This window comes from Sparus aurata, chromosome 7, assembly GCF_900880675.1.
Source record: "Sparus aurata chromosome 7, fSpaAur1.1, whole genome shotgun sequence".
Classification (NCBI taxonomy): Eukaryota; Metazoa; Chordata; class Actinopteri; order Spariformes; family Sparidae; genus Sparus; species Sparus aurata.
In genome coordinates, this window is record NC_044193.1 from 173,928 (window position 1) to 189,615 (window position 15,688).

Genomic DNA, 15,688 nt, shown 5'->3' on the forward strand with positions numbered 1-15,688 from the left:
TCTAAATTGTGCACTTAGAAAAAAAAAAAGGAGGGCTGAGTGAGATTGGATTAGTCCAATGTACTTCAAGAACATAAACCAATGGGCCATCGCGGTTGATAAAAAAGATTTATTATAAAACTTTTGGATTAAATTATGAAAGCCCGGCCCATACATGTGCGTCGGCCCACCAGGCATTGCCCGCATGCCAGATGGCCAGTCCATGCCTGCCTGAAGGTAAAGAAGGCAGCGACATGGTTGGTTTTGTGGACAAACTGATGCGATCTTCCTGCTGACAGAGAGCTCGGAACTGACAGAGTTCATTGCACGTTGTCACAGAGGCACAGTGGTGGACAGTAACGGAGTACATTTACTTGAGTACTGTACTTAAGTACATATCCAGAGGATTTGTACTTTACTTGAGTATTAGATTTCTTTGGTACTCTTACTCTTACTTGAATACATTTCCAAGACAAATATTTTTACTTTTACTCGAGTTAATTTCTAGGAAGGCTGAAAAGTACTCGTTACTTTCAGGTCTGCTCTTTTTTTTTTTCTAAAATACTATTGGACACAAGCTGTGTTTGTCAAAGAAGGAAACCTATCACAGTGCACGCTCTCCACTGGGATCTACCAGAGAGACTGCGTTTGTCGACACAAAACTGCGACAATGGCTGCATCAGATGTAGTTTTTTGTAAAGCAGTGATTCTCTATGGAGGACCAAACCTGACATAAGTATAAATAAATAAATAAATGCATAAATGCATAAATAAATACAGAAATAAATAAATAAATGCTGAAATAAATGTATAAATAAATACATGCATAAATAAATACATGCATAAATAAATGAATAAATAAATAAATGCTGAAATAAATGTATAAATAAATAAATAAAAGTATAAATAAAATAATAAATGCTTTTTATTTATTTATACATTTATGTTCACCTACATTTATTTATTTCTGTATTTCTGTTCACCTACATTTATTTATTTCTGTATTTCTGTTCACCTACATATATTTATTTCTGTATTTCTGTGTCCATATGTAAATGAGGAGGTAGGAGGTCCTAACCTCAGTCAAGAGCATGATTGGTCAAATCGGAGAGCCAGACAAAAGCAAACGATTCCTGATCTCAAGCCTCGCTCTCTGTAACGTTGTAAACAGCTCCAGTTAGCTTAATGGCCTCGACCAGTGTGACAGGTTAACTGGCGTTCATTTTAACTTGCGAGGGTCCCAGATGTGCTGGTGGTGGTTTGAGAATCCTGTCTGGAGAGCCATGTCCGCTAACCAGGAAAAACATTCTGCTCATCGCTCCAAGTCATGTATACGTGTATTCGTTTGGACGTGGCTTGAACACTTCTATCCACATGGAGAAGCCGGGGCTGCGACTTGCAAACCACTGCTAGACGAGCGCTACAGAGCACAAATCGTCCAAAAGTGCATGTTGTCGGTCTCATATCTTTGTCGTGAATCTCTGTACTCTTAAACAACTCATGTGTGGAACAGTATTAAGCATTTGTTCACGCCGAACGGCTCGAGAGCGGCGTGGACACCGCTGTTAGCAGTTAGCTGCTAGTTAGCTTTTAGCTGCTCGCTGTAGCGCTAAGAGCGTAGCGTCCAGGTTAAATGTTGACACATGTTACCACCGAGAGTGAGATACATGTCTGGGCTTTCCTATGAACCATTGTCGCTACTGGTGTTTGTATCACAGGTTGATCTGGACGTCTCACGATTTGCCACAGCTGATTGACGTCACGCTGAGCTCGGGCTGGATGTCAGCGTACTCTGCAGACTGTTTGACCAGCAGGCTGTATGACAGTGTACACTTTTCACACCGACTTAGCTTCAGCTTAATAACGATGTATGCGGCTCGGAATGATGGCTTTAAGCGACCATTTGAACAGTGTGGAATGAAAAATGCCCGATGGTAACCGGTGTCACAAGGTAGCCTGGACGCTGCGCTACAGCGAGCAGCTAACAGCTAACATAAGAGCTAACAGGGGTCTCCACGCCGCTCTCGAGCCGCTCGGCGTGAACAAATGCCTCAGCCTGTTCCACCCATGAGTTATTTGAGAGTACAGACATTCACGACAAAGATATGAGACCGACAACATGCACTTTTGGACGATTTGTGCTCTGTAGCGCTCGTCTAGAATACACATATACATGACTTGGAGCGATGAGCAGAATGTTTTTCCTGGTTAGCGAACATGGCTGAGGACCCCTCTCTCTCCAGACGGGATTCTCAAACCACACCACCAGCACACCTGGGACCCTCGCAAGTTAAAATGAACGCCAGTCAAATTCATAACTAAACCATAGCTACATGAACAAATGTCAACAACTGCAGCTAACAGTTAGCTGAGCGGGCTTGCTGGTAGCCAGCAACCATCCAGTGCAGTGTACAGGAATCAGCGCCGCTAGTAAGGCAGAAGTAGTAGACCCTCATCGAGCACACTCCTGTAACCAATCATGCTCTTGACTGAGGTTAGGAACACAGAAATACAGAAATAAATAAATGTAGGTGAACAGAAATACAGAAATACAGAAATAAATAAATGTAGGTGAAAAGAAATACAGAAATAAATAAATGTAGGTGAACAGAAATGTATAAATAAATAAAAAGCATTTATTCTTTTATTTATACTTTTATTTATTTATTTATACATTTATTTCAGCATTTATATATTTATTCATTTATTTATGCATTTATTTATTTATACATTTATTTCAGCATTTATTTATTTATTTATTTATGTATTTATTTATGCATTTAAGCATTTATTCATGTATTTATTTATGCATTTATGGATTTATTTATTTATTTATTTATACTTATGTCAGGTTTGGTCCTCCATAATTCTCAGCCAGTGGTCTGAGGACAACATTGGTCTCTGAGGGGGTTCCAGTTCCAAACTTAGCTAAATGATAGAGAGTTAGTTGGACGGTGCAGGTTCATTTGGTTACAGTTTTAATGATTGTTAATAAACATCTGCATCTGCAACATCTGCTGCAGTGATGTTGCTAGGTACGCGTCCTGCGTCCCTGACGCATTAAACTCACTATCCAGGCGTCCTGGGGACGCACCTCATTTTCCCATGAAAAACGATACATTGTGAACATTAAACAACTCGTGTTTAATCACAGTGGTTACAACTGGCAAAAGGAACCTTGTTGTTAGCAGACCGGACAAGCGCTGTTTCAACCCTCTGCGCATCTACTCGGCGCAGACGTGATCCCCTGTACAAAGTATCGCGACAAGCTAATTTAGCCGCTACCAAAACAACTAACCCGTCACTGCTGATTTCATTTCAACCAGGGGTGTCGCACCCGTGGGGGATGTGTGTGTTTTAACACCCACACTTTTCCCGGTGAGAGGGTTCAACACCCACACTTTTTCTGCAGTTTTGCACAAACGCCGCCCAGACGTCCAGCTGCCTTATCCCACCACTCTGTTGCCTCTTGTCTGACCCGTTCGGCACAAAAGTTGCATTGAACACACCGCTTCGACGTGCTGCCTGCTCCACAGTAGCGTGTACGTTCTGCGCTTGCGCGAGATGCAATAAGCGGGTGGCGCTTGTGTTGTGAGGTATAAACGAGAACCTTATGCACGCAACTCTCTTTACTTTCGATCAAAACGAAACTTAACTATTTCCGATAAAAACAGCTGCATACTAAACATGCAGCGAGGCATTACCAGACTTACACAAATTAATTCGTCCTGAACGGACGTAACAACTAGTCTGGTGCCACTACTGCAAAACATGAAAACGGGGAATGACGGAACGGAGTGCATAGAAAAACAAAGCGCACACAGCATTCTGCCCCTCCCACACACCGCGCTGATTCGCTAGCACACCGCCAATCAGAACGGCCATTCAGCTGGCACACAACCAATCAGAGGATCCAAAGGCTCAGACGTCCGACGGCCCTCCTCCTCAGACTTCGCATGCTCAGTCGGATCCGACAACGTCCGCGCGGCTCCGAAAGCTTCCGACGCACCTGAACACACCAAACATATTTGTTCCCGACCTCGTCCGAGTCTCTCCAAACGCTTCAGACGTCCAACGGTTGGGCTGGTGTGTTCCTGCCTTAGTCTGCTCTCGCTGCAGCTGCCTCCTCTCTCCTCCCTCTCCTGTTGCTGCTTCAAACATGACACCGGCTTTGGGACTGACCGGCTGATGATTGGCTGTTCTGCCCTAAGTCCCGCCTCTCTTGCCAAGTTAGATTTATTTGTCTCAACCACTTAACAGACCGGCCGTTTATTTGGGACAGGCGTTTAATTCCCTCCTCACAATAATCCGGGTTGAAAATGTCACAAACTTCTCCAGCTTCTCTGTGAATTCTCTGGAAACGGAGAGAACCAAAAACAATGTCTGTAACGTTCTCTGATGATCATAAACGTTGATTACTGCCGATACGTTCAGTATACAGGTCGACACCAAACCACATGATGTGTTTATAATGTGTTTATGTGTTTACAGCTGCTAATGTATGTAACGCTGTTACTGTGATGACATATGACAGTTAAATATTGAATCTGTCTATAATAACCACATCCTGACATGTAACTGTGATTTTTGATAATCTAAGTACTAATAATAACAATCATGACAAAAAATGAACAAAGACTGCAGATCAAGATAAGAAGCTGCAACTGGCAGTGAGCAGCTTTCTTTTCTGTTAGCAGTGAAGTGACATAGTCCATGAAAGAACATTATAGAATATGATAATGTATAAAATAACATTTAATGGTAAACAAAAAGTACAGTTGCAGTAGGCTTCTATTATAAATATTATAATTAAACGAATCAAGACAGATGTCACATTGACATGTCAGGGTGTGGTTATTATAGACACAGATTTAATATTTAAGTGTCATTTATCATCACCCTGTCATGTGTTAATGCCACTGTGACAGTTGCTTTGCAATAAACTTTTCAGATTTGGAATTTTATTTGTTTAATTTCAGATACATTTTGAACATACATGAATATATCCGTTTATTATAACCATATCATACCACCATCAAAGGAGTTTAACACTCAGTACAATTTAAGAAGGAGAATAATATAAGAAAGAAATACATTTTTTTAACTGGGGAGTCGGGACCCATTGAATTTCCCAGGGACCCACTCGACTCACCACCTGTGTGTCCCGGGACTCACTACATTGAAAACCTATCAACATCACTGTGCTGTCCTCCTGTGATCCCCATCATTGTATCTGTTTTTATAGGTGTTTCTGCAGGCTTTATGTAACATTGTGGTTCTAAAAGCAAGCACATCAGTGCAGGTGGTTTCAAAGAGTTCATTCTCAGAAACAAGAGTTAAAAGCTCCTTAAATTCATTTAGAAAAAATTATAGTAATTCATTGATGTGAAAAATAAGAAATTTACTCTTACTCTTACTTTACTTAAAGTACATTTAAAAGCAAGTACTTTTTTACTCTTACTCGAGTAACATGTCGACTGAGCTACTTTACTTGTAATGGAGTAAATTTTGACCAGTAGTATTTGTACTCTTACTCAAGTACTGGGGTGGAGTACTCTGTCCATCTGTGTTTGGAAGGCATTTAATCCTCCAGGGCTCTCTATTATCAGGAAACTTTGTACGGCCCGAATGCAGACGATCAAAGACAAAATTCTTGACAGCTTCTGTGACAATATCATGATGTCAGAGTACATGTGGACAAAAATTGACAAAAGAACCAGCTAGATGGCACTTTCAGCACAAATGGTTGCAAGATGAAGAATTTGTGAATAATATAGGAAAACAGATAGAAGAGTTTTTTTTAACATAACTACACAAACTACCCTTTTATCAGGAGGAGCGTTCCTGTTCTGAGTCTATCGAAGTAAACGTTGATCTGACAGTATGAATGTTGAAGGAAGATATATGAATGTATGTCAATGTGTTAAAAACTAAAACTAAAATACAAATATTGTGGGAAAAAAAAAAAGTTTTATTTAATGGTAGAAGCTACAGGAACAACTCAACTCATCCAAAACTTCAATCAATAAATCATTACATAAGAGAACTAATCTCCTAATGACAGGATTGGGGTAGGGTGAGGTAGATAGATCTATGGAGAGATTTTCATCTGTCAGACCATGACTATACTTTTTACTCGCCTCCTCATAACACATACTGTTTTTAAGAGAGACCGTCATAGAATGCCTAGCTGTGATATTGGTAATACTGATTTATCAGATCAGGCCCTATCTCCTTTGACGATAATCCAGCAAGAACACAGTAGAGTCTAAACAGTATCCTGAATAATCTGCAATTTAACACTCAAATGAGAAATGAAATAAAACTGTGTCTGAAGGACAACGACACTGCAGAGGTGGACTCAGCTACACTAACCCTGACCCACCCTGAAGCAGTAATCAGGGAAAATGATATCTTTTCTCTAAAGAAAAGAACTGAAAACAAACAAGACTAAAATACCTCAACAAAGAATTAAAAGATCTTGAGGCACAACCATAATGATAAAATTAGAAATTAATTGAAAATATTATACTCTCAGGAAATTGAGAAAAAGATGGTGTTCAAAGCAAAAATATTATGAACTGAGTCCAAAATCAACAAAACTTCGGGCAAGAAAGCTGAAAAAACAACTGAAAACACGCTGTGACGCTGTGACGCTGTGACTCTGACCCAAACAGCTGATCTGCCAGCGGCGAAATACAGCGCGAGGCCCAGTTACGCTAGTGCGGAGGGATACGGAGGTTCTACGGTTGAGAAAATGTAGTGCCAAAAGAAAGGCCGGTCTGACGGCGATGTAAAGCGCTGTGAATTCTCTCTATACAACGTACACTTGAACTGATATAGATGTTTTAAGGTGAGCCTTGTTTTAGGAGGTTAATTTCTCTTTTTCTCTGGACCCGTTCACTGCAGTACAAAGCTGAGCGTCTGGGCTGGAGCGGCTCTCTGCTGCTCCAAACTGAGGCTGCGCTGATCAGTGACTACGGTAGGAAACAGATCCACTATAGATATGTACTTTATATGACCCCACTTCAAAAAACACCAACTATAAAACTGACCTACTCTTGGAATTTACCATATTATTCCTAGGAAGTGTTGATCTTCTGACACAGTGGCCGATAAATATATGTATGTTATTTTGTTATCACCCTGCAAAAAGCTATAACCAGCGCGGGTTACTTCCTGAACTGCCCACAATACAGGAATGGACTGATATAGGATTACTTTCTCCTTTCGCCTTCAGAAAGAAGTCTTCAGGCTGGTTCGATTCCGGCTGGAGGTCCTTTGCTGCATGTCACGTCCCCCCTCTCTCTCCCATATTTCCTATCTGTCTACTGCTTAATAAAGGTGTCTATGCCAGAAAAAATCTTTAAAAGAAAGAAAGAAGTCTTCACTACATTCTGGACTAAATGGATTTAATATGTAAAACCTTTACAGCCAGATTTCGTGGCGGTATGAAAGACCCTGCTGGAGGCTGGTATCTAGTGAAAGGTCCCTGTTTTAGCTTGTTTTACACTTTTATTATTTTTATATTGCTTTTTTTATGAAGAAGAAGAGTTTAAAATGGCTTTGTATACATATTTGACCTTCTATATAAACTGCTGTTCCAACAAAAAAGAAAAGAAATGTGTATCATGAACATGTGTTTTTGTTTCTGATCGTGTCGTCAGTGTGGATCATTTTCCTTCTCAGAATCTGTTACTGATTTGCTGAGAAGAAGGTTTGAACAAACTTTGTAACAAACTGCATTTCTATCTTTGGTTGTTTATTGTTGAATAACTCAAAAGTGCTGTTTGTTGTTTAACTTATAATATCATTTGAAGTTGCCAACGTTAACGAAGCAAAGATCTGTTGATGAAGAGACGTTTGACTGTCAGAGGACATGAAGTCCGTGTCACCACGTTTACCTCCACAGCGATCACTCCTCCTGGTTTGAAGCGGTACGGACCGTCTCGATTCAGAGGGAAAAACTCGGGGTTGGAATAATACGTGAAGCTTTTACCCTGAGAAACAGACAAGAAGACAGACAGGTAGACAGACAGGTATTGATCAGTCCCACTGAATATTCACTCAATCAGCAAGAGACACAGTTCACACTCTGCAGCATCCCCCGAATATTACAGGCAGGCAGACAGGCAGGCAGGCAGGCAGGCAGGCAGGCAGGCAGGCAGACAGACAGGCAGGCAGGCAGACAGGCAGGCAGACAGGCAGACAGGCAGGCAGGCAGGCAGGCAGGCAGACAGACAGGCAGACAGGCAGGCAGACAGGCAGGCAGACAGACAGGCAGGCAGGCAGGCAGGCAGGCAGGCAGACAGGCAGACAGGCAGACAGACAGGCAGGCAGACAGGCAGGCAGGCAGGCAGGCAGACAGGCAGGCAGACAGACAGGCAGGCAGACAGGCAGACAGGCAGGCAGACAGGCAGGCAGGCAGGCAGACAGACAGGCAGACAGGCAGGCAGACAGGCAGGCAGGCAGACAGGCAGGCAGGAAGACAGACAGGCAGGAAGACAGACAGACAGGCAGGCAGGCAGGCAGGCAGGCAGGCAGGCAGGCAGACAGGCAAGCAGGCAGACAGACAGGCAGACAGACAGGCAGACAGACAGGCAGGCAGGCAGGCAGGCAGGCAGGCAGACAGGCAAGCAGGCAGACAGACAGGCAGACAGGCAGGCAGGCAGGCAGGCAAGCAGACAGGCAGGCAGGCAGGCAGACAGACAGGCAGACAGACAGGCAGGCAGGCAGGCAGGCAGGCAGACAGGCAAGCAGACAGACAGGCAGACAGACAGGCAGACAGACAGGCAGGCAGGCAGGCAGGCAGGCAGACAGGCAAGCAGACAGACAGGCAGACAGACAGGCAGACAGACAGGCAGGCAGGCAGGCAGGCAGGCAGGCAGACAGGCAAGCAGGCAGGCAGGCAGGCAGACAGGCAGGCAGACAGGCAGGCAGACAGGCAGGCAAGCAGGCAGGCAGGCAGGCAGGCAGGCAGGCAGACAGGCAGGCAGGCAGGCAGGCAGGCAGACAGACAGGCAGACAGACAGACAGGCAGACAGACAGGCAGACCGGTACCTTGATCCTCTCAAAGTGGACTCTGACGTTGTCCAGTTGGAACCAGACTCCCTTCACTTTGACCTCTGGTGTCACTGTGGGGGTTGGACAGGTCATCTGAGAGGACGACAGGACAGCACAGCGCTCCACAACCTGAGAGAAAGACAGGTGGAGAGACAGACGGGTGTAGAGAGAGAGAGGGACACAAGGGGGCAGGAAGTGATAAATTAAAATGAGTTGAACTTTTCAAATCAAAAGCTCAGAGACAGAATCACTTTGACCCTACTTTGACACTTCTAACTCTATCTCCTCTCTGATTGGCCTGTTGACCTCACCGTTGTCATGGTGCTGTTGAAGACCAGCTGCTGCTTGGCGGTGAGCAGAGCCAATCGTCTTCTGCGTTTCACCCGCTGTACCTCCAGAGGCTCCACCCACACTGCTATGATTGGCTGTTGCACAACATCGAGGTTCCTGCCCGTCACCGTGATGACACGCCCCCCTCTGAACACAGGAAGTCATCACCTTATTAGGACATGGCTTCGACGGATGAGCAGATTGATTACTGGCAATCGTTGATCAGGTTCTTACGCGTAGAAGCTCTCTGCAGGTTTGGCGTCGGTGATGACGGGGTCGTCGAGGTAATGAAAGGTAACGCCAGGAACAGTTCTCTCCGCCTTCCCAAACAGAACCCGAACTGCGACTCCACCAGTCTGATTACTGGAACCAGTCTGACACACCAACTGGCTGTCAGTGACCTCCTCCATGCTGAGAGGACAGGAGACGAGGAGACAAGGACAGGAGACAAGGAGACAACAGGAGGACACAAGGAAACAAGTAGGTGGAGACAAGGAGATGAGGAAACAAGTAGGAGAAAATATGAGTCATTCAGATTATCTTTGATTGAGGCAGCCAAAGAGTCTCAAAGAACTCCAAGTACACTGACTACTGAATACTGCAGTGGGTGGCTGGCAGCAGCCCAGCATCCCTCCCCAACCACCTCAACTCCTTCTTTTCAAGATTGGAGACAGACAACACCACCCGGCTAGAATCATCATCTCCTCCCTCAAACCTGCAGCAGCTGCACTCTCCTTCAACATAGAGGAGGTGGTGGGAGTCCTCAGGAGGACGAAGGACAACACAGCAACTGGCCCAGACAACATCAGTGGCCGTCTCCTGCGGTGCTGTTCAGAGCAGCTGGTGTTTCAGCTCCTGTTTCAGCGATCCATGGACAGCAGCACAGTTCCCCAGCTTAGGAAACACTCCACAGCGCTCCCCGTCGCCAGGAAGAGCTCTGAACGACTCTGAACGACCTCAGGCCTATTGCTCGCACCCTTTCAGTGATGAAGGCTATGGGTCATAAAGAGACACATCATCACGGTAACTGACCCATTGATGGACCCTCTCCAGCTCCCGCACTGTGCAGGCAGACTGCAGACTGCTGTTTGCAGACTTCTCCTCTGCATTAAGGCCTTACAGCCACACATCCTAGCAGAGAAACATTCCACCCACCTCCACCTGGACCACCAGCTGATCCTGTGGATTACAGACCTCCTGATCAACAGGTCACAGAGGGTGCTGGTCAGTAACACCCTCTCCGGCCTCTCGGACACCTCTACAGGCTCCCTCAGGGCTGTGCCTCTCACCTCTGCACTGATGACTGCAGGTCCACCCATCCAGACTGTCATCTGCTAAAGTCTCCTGTCCCTGCTCTGAGCCCTCACATCACCACAGCTCAGTGCTGCAGGAGTTTGTGCAGTGCTGTGATATATTATCAGAGTTAAACACGGAGAAGACCAAAGAGATGGTGGTGACCTTTTCCCAGCGAGCAGAGGGAGCTGGCTGCAGCTGCCTTCAGCACAATCCAGGGGAGGAGTACAAACACCTGGCCACAGCACGTTTAAACCTGCCTCCAACACTGAGGAGATCCTCAGGAGATGCCAGCAGCGGCAGTATCTCCTGAGGAAGCTCAGCACTTTTGGGGTAAATCAGAACCTTCTACAGACATTTTATTTCTCCTTCACAGAGAGCGTCATCACTTTCTCCATCACCTGCTGTTTCACTCCACGAGCCTGTAAAACAGGAAACACCTGCAGAGCAAAGTCTGCTCTAAAATCACTGGACTGCTGGTCGGAGCACTTTCCACCATGTGCAACAGCAAACACTGAGGACAGCTCAGGATCCTTCAGAACCCCTCATAGTTCTGTTCCCAGTGTGTCAGTGGCTCATCTCAGGACGCCGGCTCTGCAGCCGGGCTGCAGCTCCTACACTCCCATCCAACCCTGCACCCCCTCCCTGTAATTGCCCCTCGGGGACAAATAAAGTATTTTGAATTGAAAAAGTAGTACTCAAAGTACTCTAATACACTGAATATTGTATAATGCAGTACTACTGCAGTACTTTGATTTGTACAAACAGACTCTTTAGTCTCTTAGCACTCACATGTAGCAGGGCCGGGGACCCAGGAAGGCACTCAGGTCGGACCTCTGTCCCGTCAGCAGCTGTCGTCCTCTGATGGTCAGTCGGGTTCCTCCAGAGACCGGACCTTTATCAGGAACCAGATCCAGAACCTGAGGGTCCTGAACAGCAGCACACACACACACACATACTTTTAAATATGTGATGTAAAGACAGTGTGATGTTGTGATGTGATGACCTGTCTCACTCCTCCTCCTGAACCTGAACTGACTCCGAGGACATGAACACCACCTCTGTGCTAGAGGAGAGCTGGAGGACTGATGGAGGCAGACCCAGAACCACTACAGAAACTGTGTGTCAGACTTGCCAGATGTGGTCCAGAGACTGTGTCCCCTGGAGGACCGGGTAGTCTTTCAGTCCTTGAGAGTCCAATGTGTTGTCGGTGGGTGCCGGTTCTGATGGTTGCGTGAGACTGGACCACCATTGAGAACTGCGACAGAGACCGTTCCTCCAGTCTGATGACATGCTGCTCTACTGGAAACCAGTGTTCTGGTTCACCAGTGAGGGTGAGACCAACAGGTGGACTGATGTGGGCTCAGACTGATGTGGGCTCAGACTGATGTGGGCTCAGACTGATGTGGGCTCAGACTGATGTGGACTCAGACTGATGTGGACTCAGACTGATGTGGGCTCAGACTGATGTGGGCTCAGACTGATGTGGGCTCAGACTGATGTGGACTCAGACTGATGTGGACTCAGACTGATGTGGACTCAGACTGATGTGGGCTCAGACTGATGTGGACTCAGACTGATGTGGACTCAGACTGATGTGGGCTCAGACTGATGTGGGCTCAGACTGATGTGGACTCAGACTGATGTGGACTCAGACTGATGTGGACTCAGACTGATGTGGACTCAGACTGATGTGGGCTCAGACTGATGTGGGCTCAGACTGATGTGGACTCAGACTGATGTGGGCTCAGACTGATGTGGGCTCAGACTGATGTGGACTCAGACTGATGTGGGCTCAGACTGATGTGGACTCAGACTGATGTGGACTCAGACTGATGTGGACTCAGACTGATGTGGAGTCAGACTGATGTGGACTCAGACTGATGTGGAGTCAGACTGATGTGGAGTCAGACTGATGTGGGCTCAGACTGATGTGGGCTCAGACTGATGTGGACTCAGACTGATGTGGAGTCAGACTGATGTGGACTCAGACTGATGTGGAGTCAGACTGATGTGGAGTCAGACTGATGTGGGCTCAGACTGATGTGGACTCAGACTGATGTGGACTCAGACTGATGTGGACTCAGACTGAGGCGGTTCAGAGCTCCATGTGTCAAACAATATTTATCAAATAAAAACAATCTGAGATGATTCAGAATAAAATCAAACATCATAAAATAAAACAAGGTGCGATGGAAACGTGATGCTGTGATTGGTGTGGACAGGATGTACACATGACATCACTCTCACCTGATAGGTGAAGATCTGTGTTGACCTTCCAGGAGGAGCTGTTCCCATGGTAACCAGTACAGGCCCCTCCCTCTGCTTCCCACTGGGCTGCAGCTCACACACAACCCTACAAACACACACAGGTTAACTGAGGTGAGTGTGCATGTGTGTGTGTGTGTGTGTGTGTGCGTGTGTGTGTGTGTGTTCAGGGGTGGTTCTGGGGGGGGCAACAGGGGCCAGTGCCCCCGTGACTCTGAGTCTGGACCCCCCTGTGGCCCCCTGACAGGGAGTCTGCATTAATAATACAATGACAGATTTCTTGCAATGATTTTGTTCTGACGGGAAAGGCAGAAATAAAGTGTCTCAGCAGTTTACTACCCAATCAAAATTGGTGAAATTGTAAACACTGTTTTGTCTGAATGAGGGATTTATCCTTTTTTCCGGGCTGTATGTGCCCCCTAACAAAAAAGCCGGCCCCACCCTGGCCCCCCTATTAAAACTGGTCTAGAACCGCCACTGTGTGTGTTACCTGGTGGAGATTTGGTATCCTTCAGGTTGGGGCAGACACAGAACACCTGCCACTGTGACTCTGCCCACCACATCCTGGTACCTCATGCCCAGATTAGAACCTGAGATCGTCACCAGGACTCCGCCCTCCAGAGGACCAGAAACAGGTAACACCTGCAGACAGACAGGTAGTCAGAGTGACAGGTAGTCAGATAGACAGGCTGAACGTGTCCTCAGTCACGAACAAGACTCATTAGACTCACCTGTGTGATCTGAGGAGGAGGGCAGGAGTCTGCAGGTACGCTGCTACAGGACTGGTTGTAAACACAACTGGGGGCGGGGCTTCCTGGACACCACACACAGCCGTACTCCTCAGGCACCGCCCTACACTGGGAGCAATCTGATTGGCCAGCTGAGCAGTCGTACAGCTGCACTGAATAACACAGGAGACGAATATGAGCCAATGAAACACACACACGCACACACACACACACACACACACACACACACACACAGGCTGTGTCCAAGTTCAGGGTCTGCATTCTTCGAAGGAGCATTTGAAGGCCAATTATGTCACAGTGGAGGCTCCTCCACATGCTCCTTCTTTTTCCTCTTTTTGGAGGACGCATGGCTACAATCCTTTGCAGCCTCACATATCCCAAGATTCTTTGTGCTCCCGAAAAAGAAGAAAGAAAGAAAGAAAGAAAGAAAGAAAATGGCGACATCGTGTGGCATAGATCAGCAAGATAATGAACATAACGTCAGGCCTGGGCGGCAGAAATCGCGACGCGTCCTTCGAAGGATGCCGCTCTTTGATTGGGACACAGCCACACTATCAGGTGAGGTTCTTACATCGGAGGTCAGGTGAGGCATCGATGCGTCTGTCTCCTCTACGCAGATAGACAGGAGCTGAGTACTGAAGCTGACTGACAGCAGATTGAAACTGTAGAGACAGACAGACAAGTCAATATCACATGTCTTCAGGTGTGATGTTAGCATCCTGTTAGCATTAGCACAGAGTGTGTGTGTGTTACCTGGTGAGGGCTGCAGGTGAACGTGTTTGTGTTGCCGTGCGTTTTCTCCACAGCAGCCGTCAGATTTAACTGAACACCTTCGATTTCAACAACACACACATACTGAGCTTCATCCTGCACACGCACAAATACACACACACGTACACATGCGCACACACACAGCTCATTAATAAATGCAGAGATGACCAACAAAAAGAACATTTTATTCAGTCTTTATACACCAGCTGAGACCGGCTGAGACCGGCTGAGCGACCAGTTGATATGATAAAGGGCCGTTCTCACCGTGTAGACGTCCAGGTTTCGTCCACGCAGCACCACAGTGGTGCTCAGACCCAATGGCACTAAAGCAGAACTCTGCAGAGCGAAGACCAGAGGACAGGAAGTGGGTCCAGGAGAGTCCTGCTGACAGAGAGATAGACAGGTCAGAGAAAGAAAGAAAAAAACACATCAGCTAGACAGGTTAGACAGAAAGATGGGCGGTCTCACTCTCTGGTTGAGGATGATGTGTTGGTTGGGACAGCTGTGGTTGTGAGTGCAGAGTTGATCCAGAGGACACCAGTTACACCTCCAAACACTGCTGACACAGGCCAGACACCTGAAACACACCGGCATCATCATCACCACATCATCCCTGTTGCTGGATTAGTCATGGTCCTGTGTGTTACCGGGTCTTACTGGGAGCTCTGGTTCAGCCGGCTCACGGCTCCACAGTCGTAGAAGGTCATGTTGCCGGTGGTGATGGTGACACGACCAAACACCAGTGAGACGGGCAGGATCACGTGATCTGGAAGCAGAGAACCACAGGGAGTAAGAAATGGTCATCTGGTCCCAACAGCAACATCACAGCTGTTTACTCACCACTTCCTGTTGGCATGGGGGGGAGGAGCTCTGGTGCAGGAGACTGGCAGGTTATGCTGGTTCCCATGACGATGGCAGGCTGTGGTGGGAGGAGCCCAAAGACGCAGGACAGAGACTCAGCCTTAGTGAGGGCGGGAAGCTGGACGACTGACAGGGTTACCTTGGAGACAACAAATAATACAGTCAGATAGTGCAGAGGCAGGTGTTAGACAGTGTTAGACAGGTGTTAGACAGGTGTTAGACAGGTGTTGGGCAGTGCTAGACAGGTGTTGGGCAGTGTGAGGCAGGTGTTAGACAGGTGTTAGACAGGTGTTAGACAGGTGTTAGACAGGTGTTAGGCAGTGCTAGACAGGTGTTAGGCAGGTGTTAGGCAGTGCTAGACAGGTGTTAGACAG

The 15,688-nt window shown here is 46.7% G+C and overlaps 1 protein-coding gene across 1 annotated transcript in view; it reads right to left on the bottom strand.

Moving 5' to 3' along the window:
- The window catches only part of LOC115585348 (plexin-B1-like), a 46,694-nt gene that overhangs the window by 20,309 nt on the left and 10,697 nt on the right, over positions 1-15,688 (bottom strand). Inside the window, 14 exon segments of the mRNA XM_030423657.1 lie at positions 7,884-7,979; positions 9,040-9,171; positions 9,354-9,519; positions 9,607-9,783; positions 11,458-11,594; positions 12,916-13,021; positions 13,424-13,575; positions 13,665-13,834; positions 14,254-14,344; positions 14,436-14,549; positions 14,718-14,834; positions 14,922-15,030; positions 15,111-15,219; positions 15,294-15,453. Coding sequence (XP_030279517.1) covers positions 7,884-7,979; positions 9,040-9,171; positions 9,354-9,519; positions 9,607-9,783; positions 11,458-11,594; positions 12,916-13,021; positions 13,424-13,575; positions 13,665-13,834; positions 14,254-14,344; positions 14,436-14,549; positions 14,718-14,834; positions 14,922-15,030; positions 15,111-15,219; positions 15,294-15,453 — 1,836 coding nt within the window.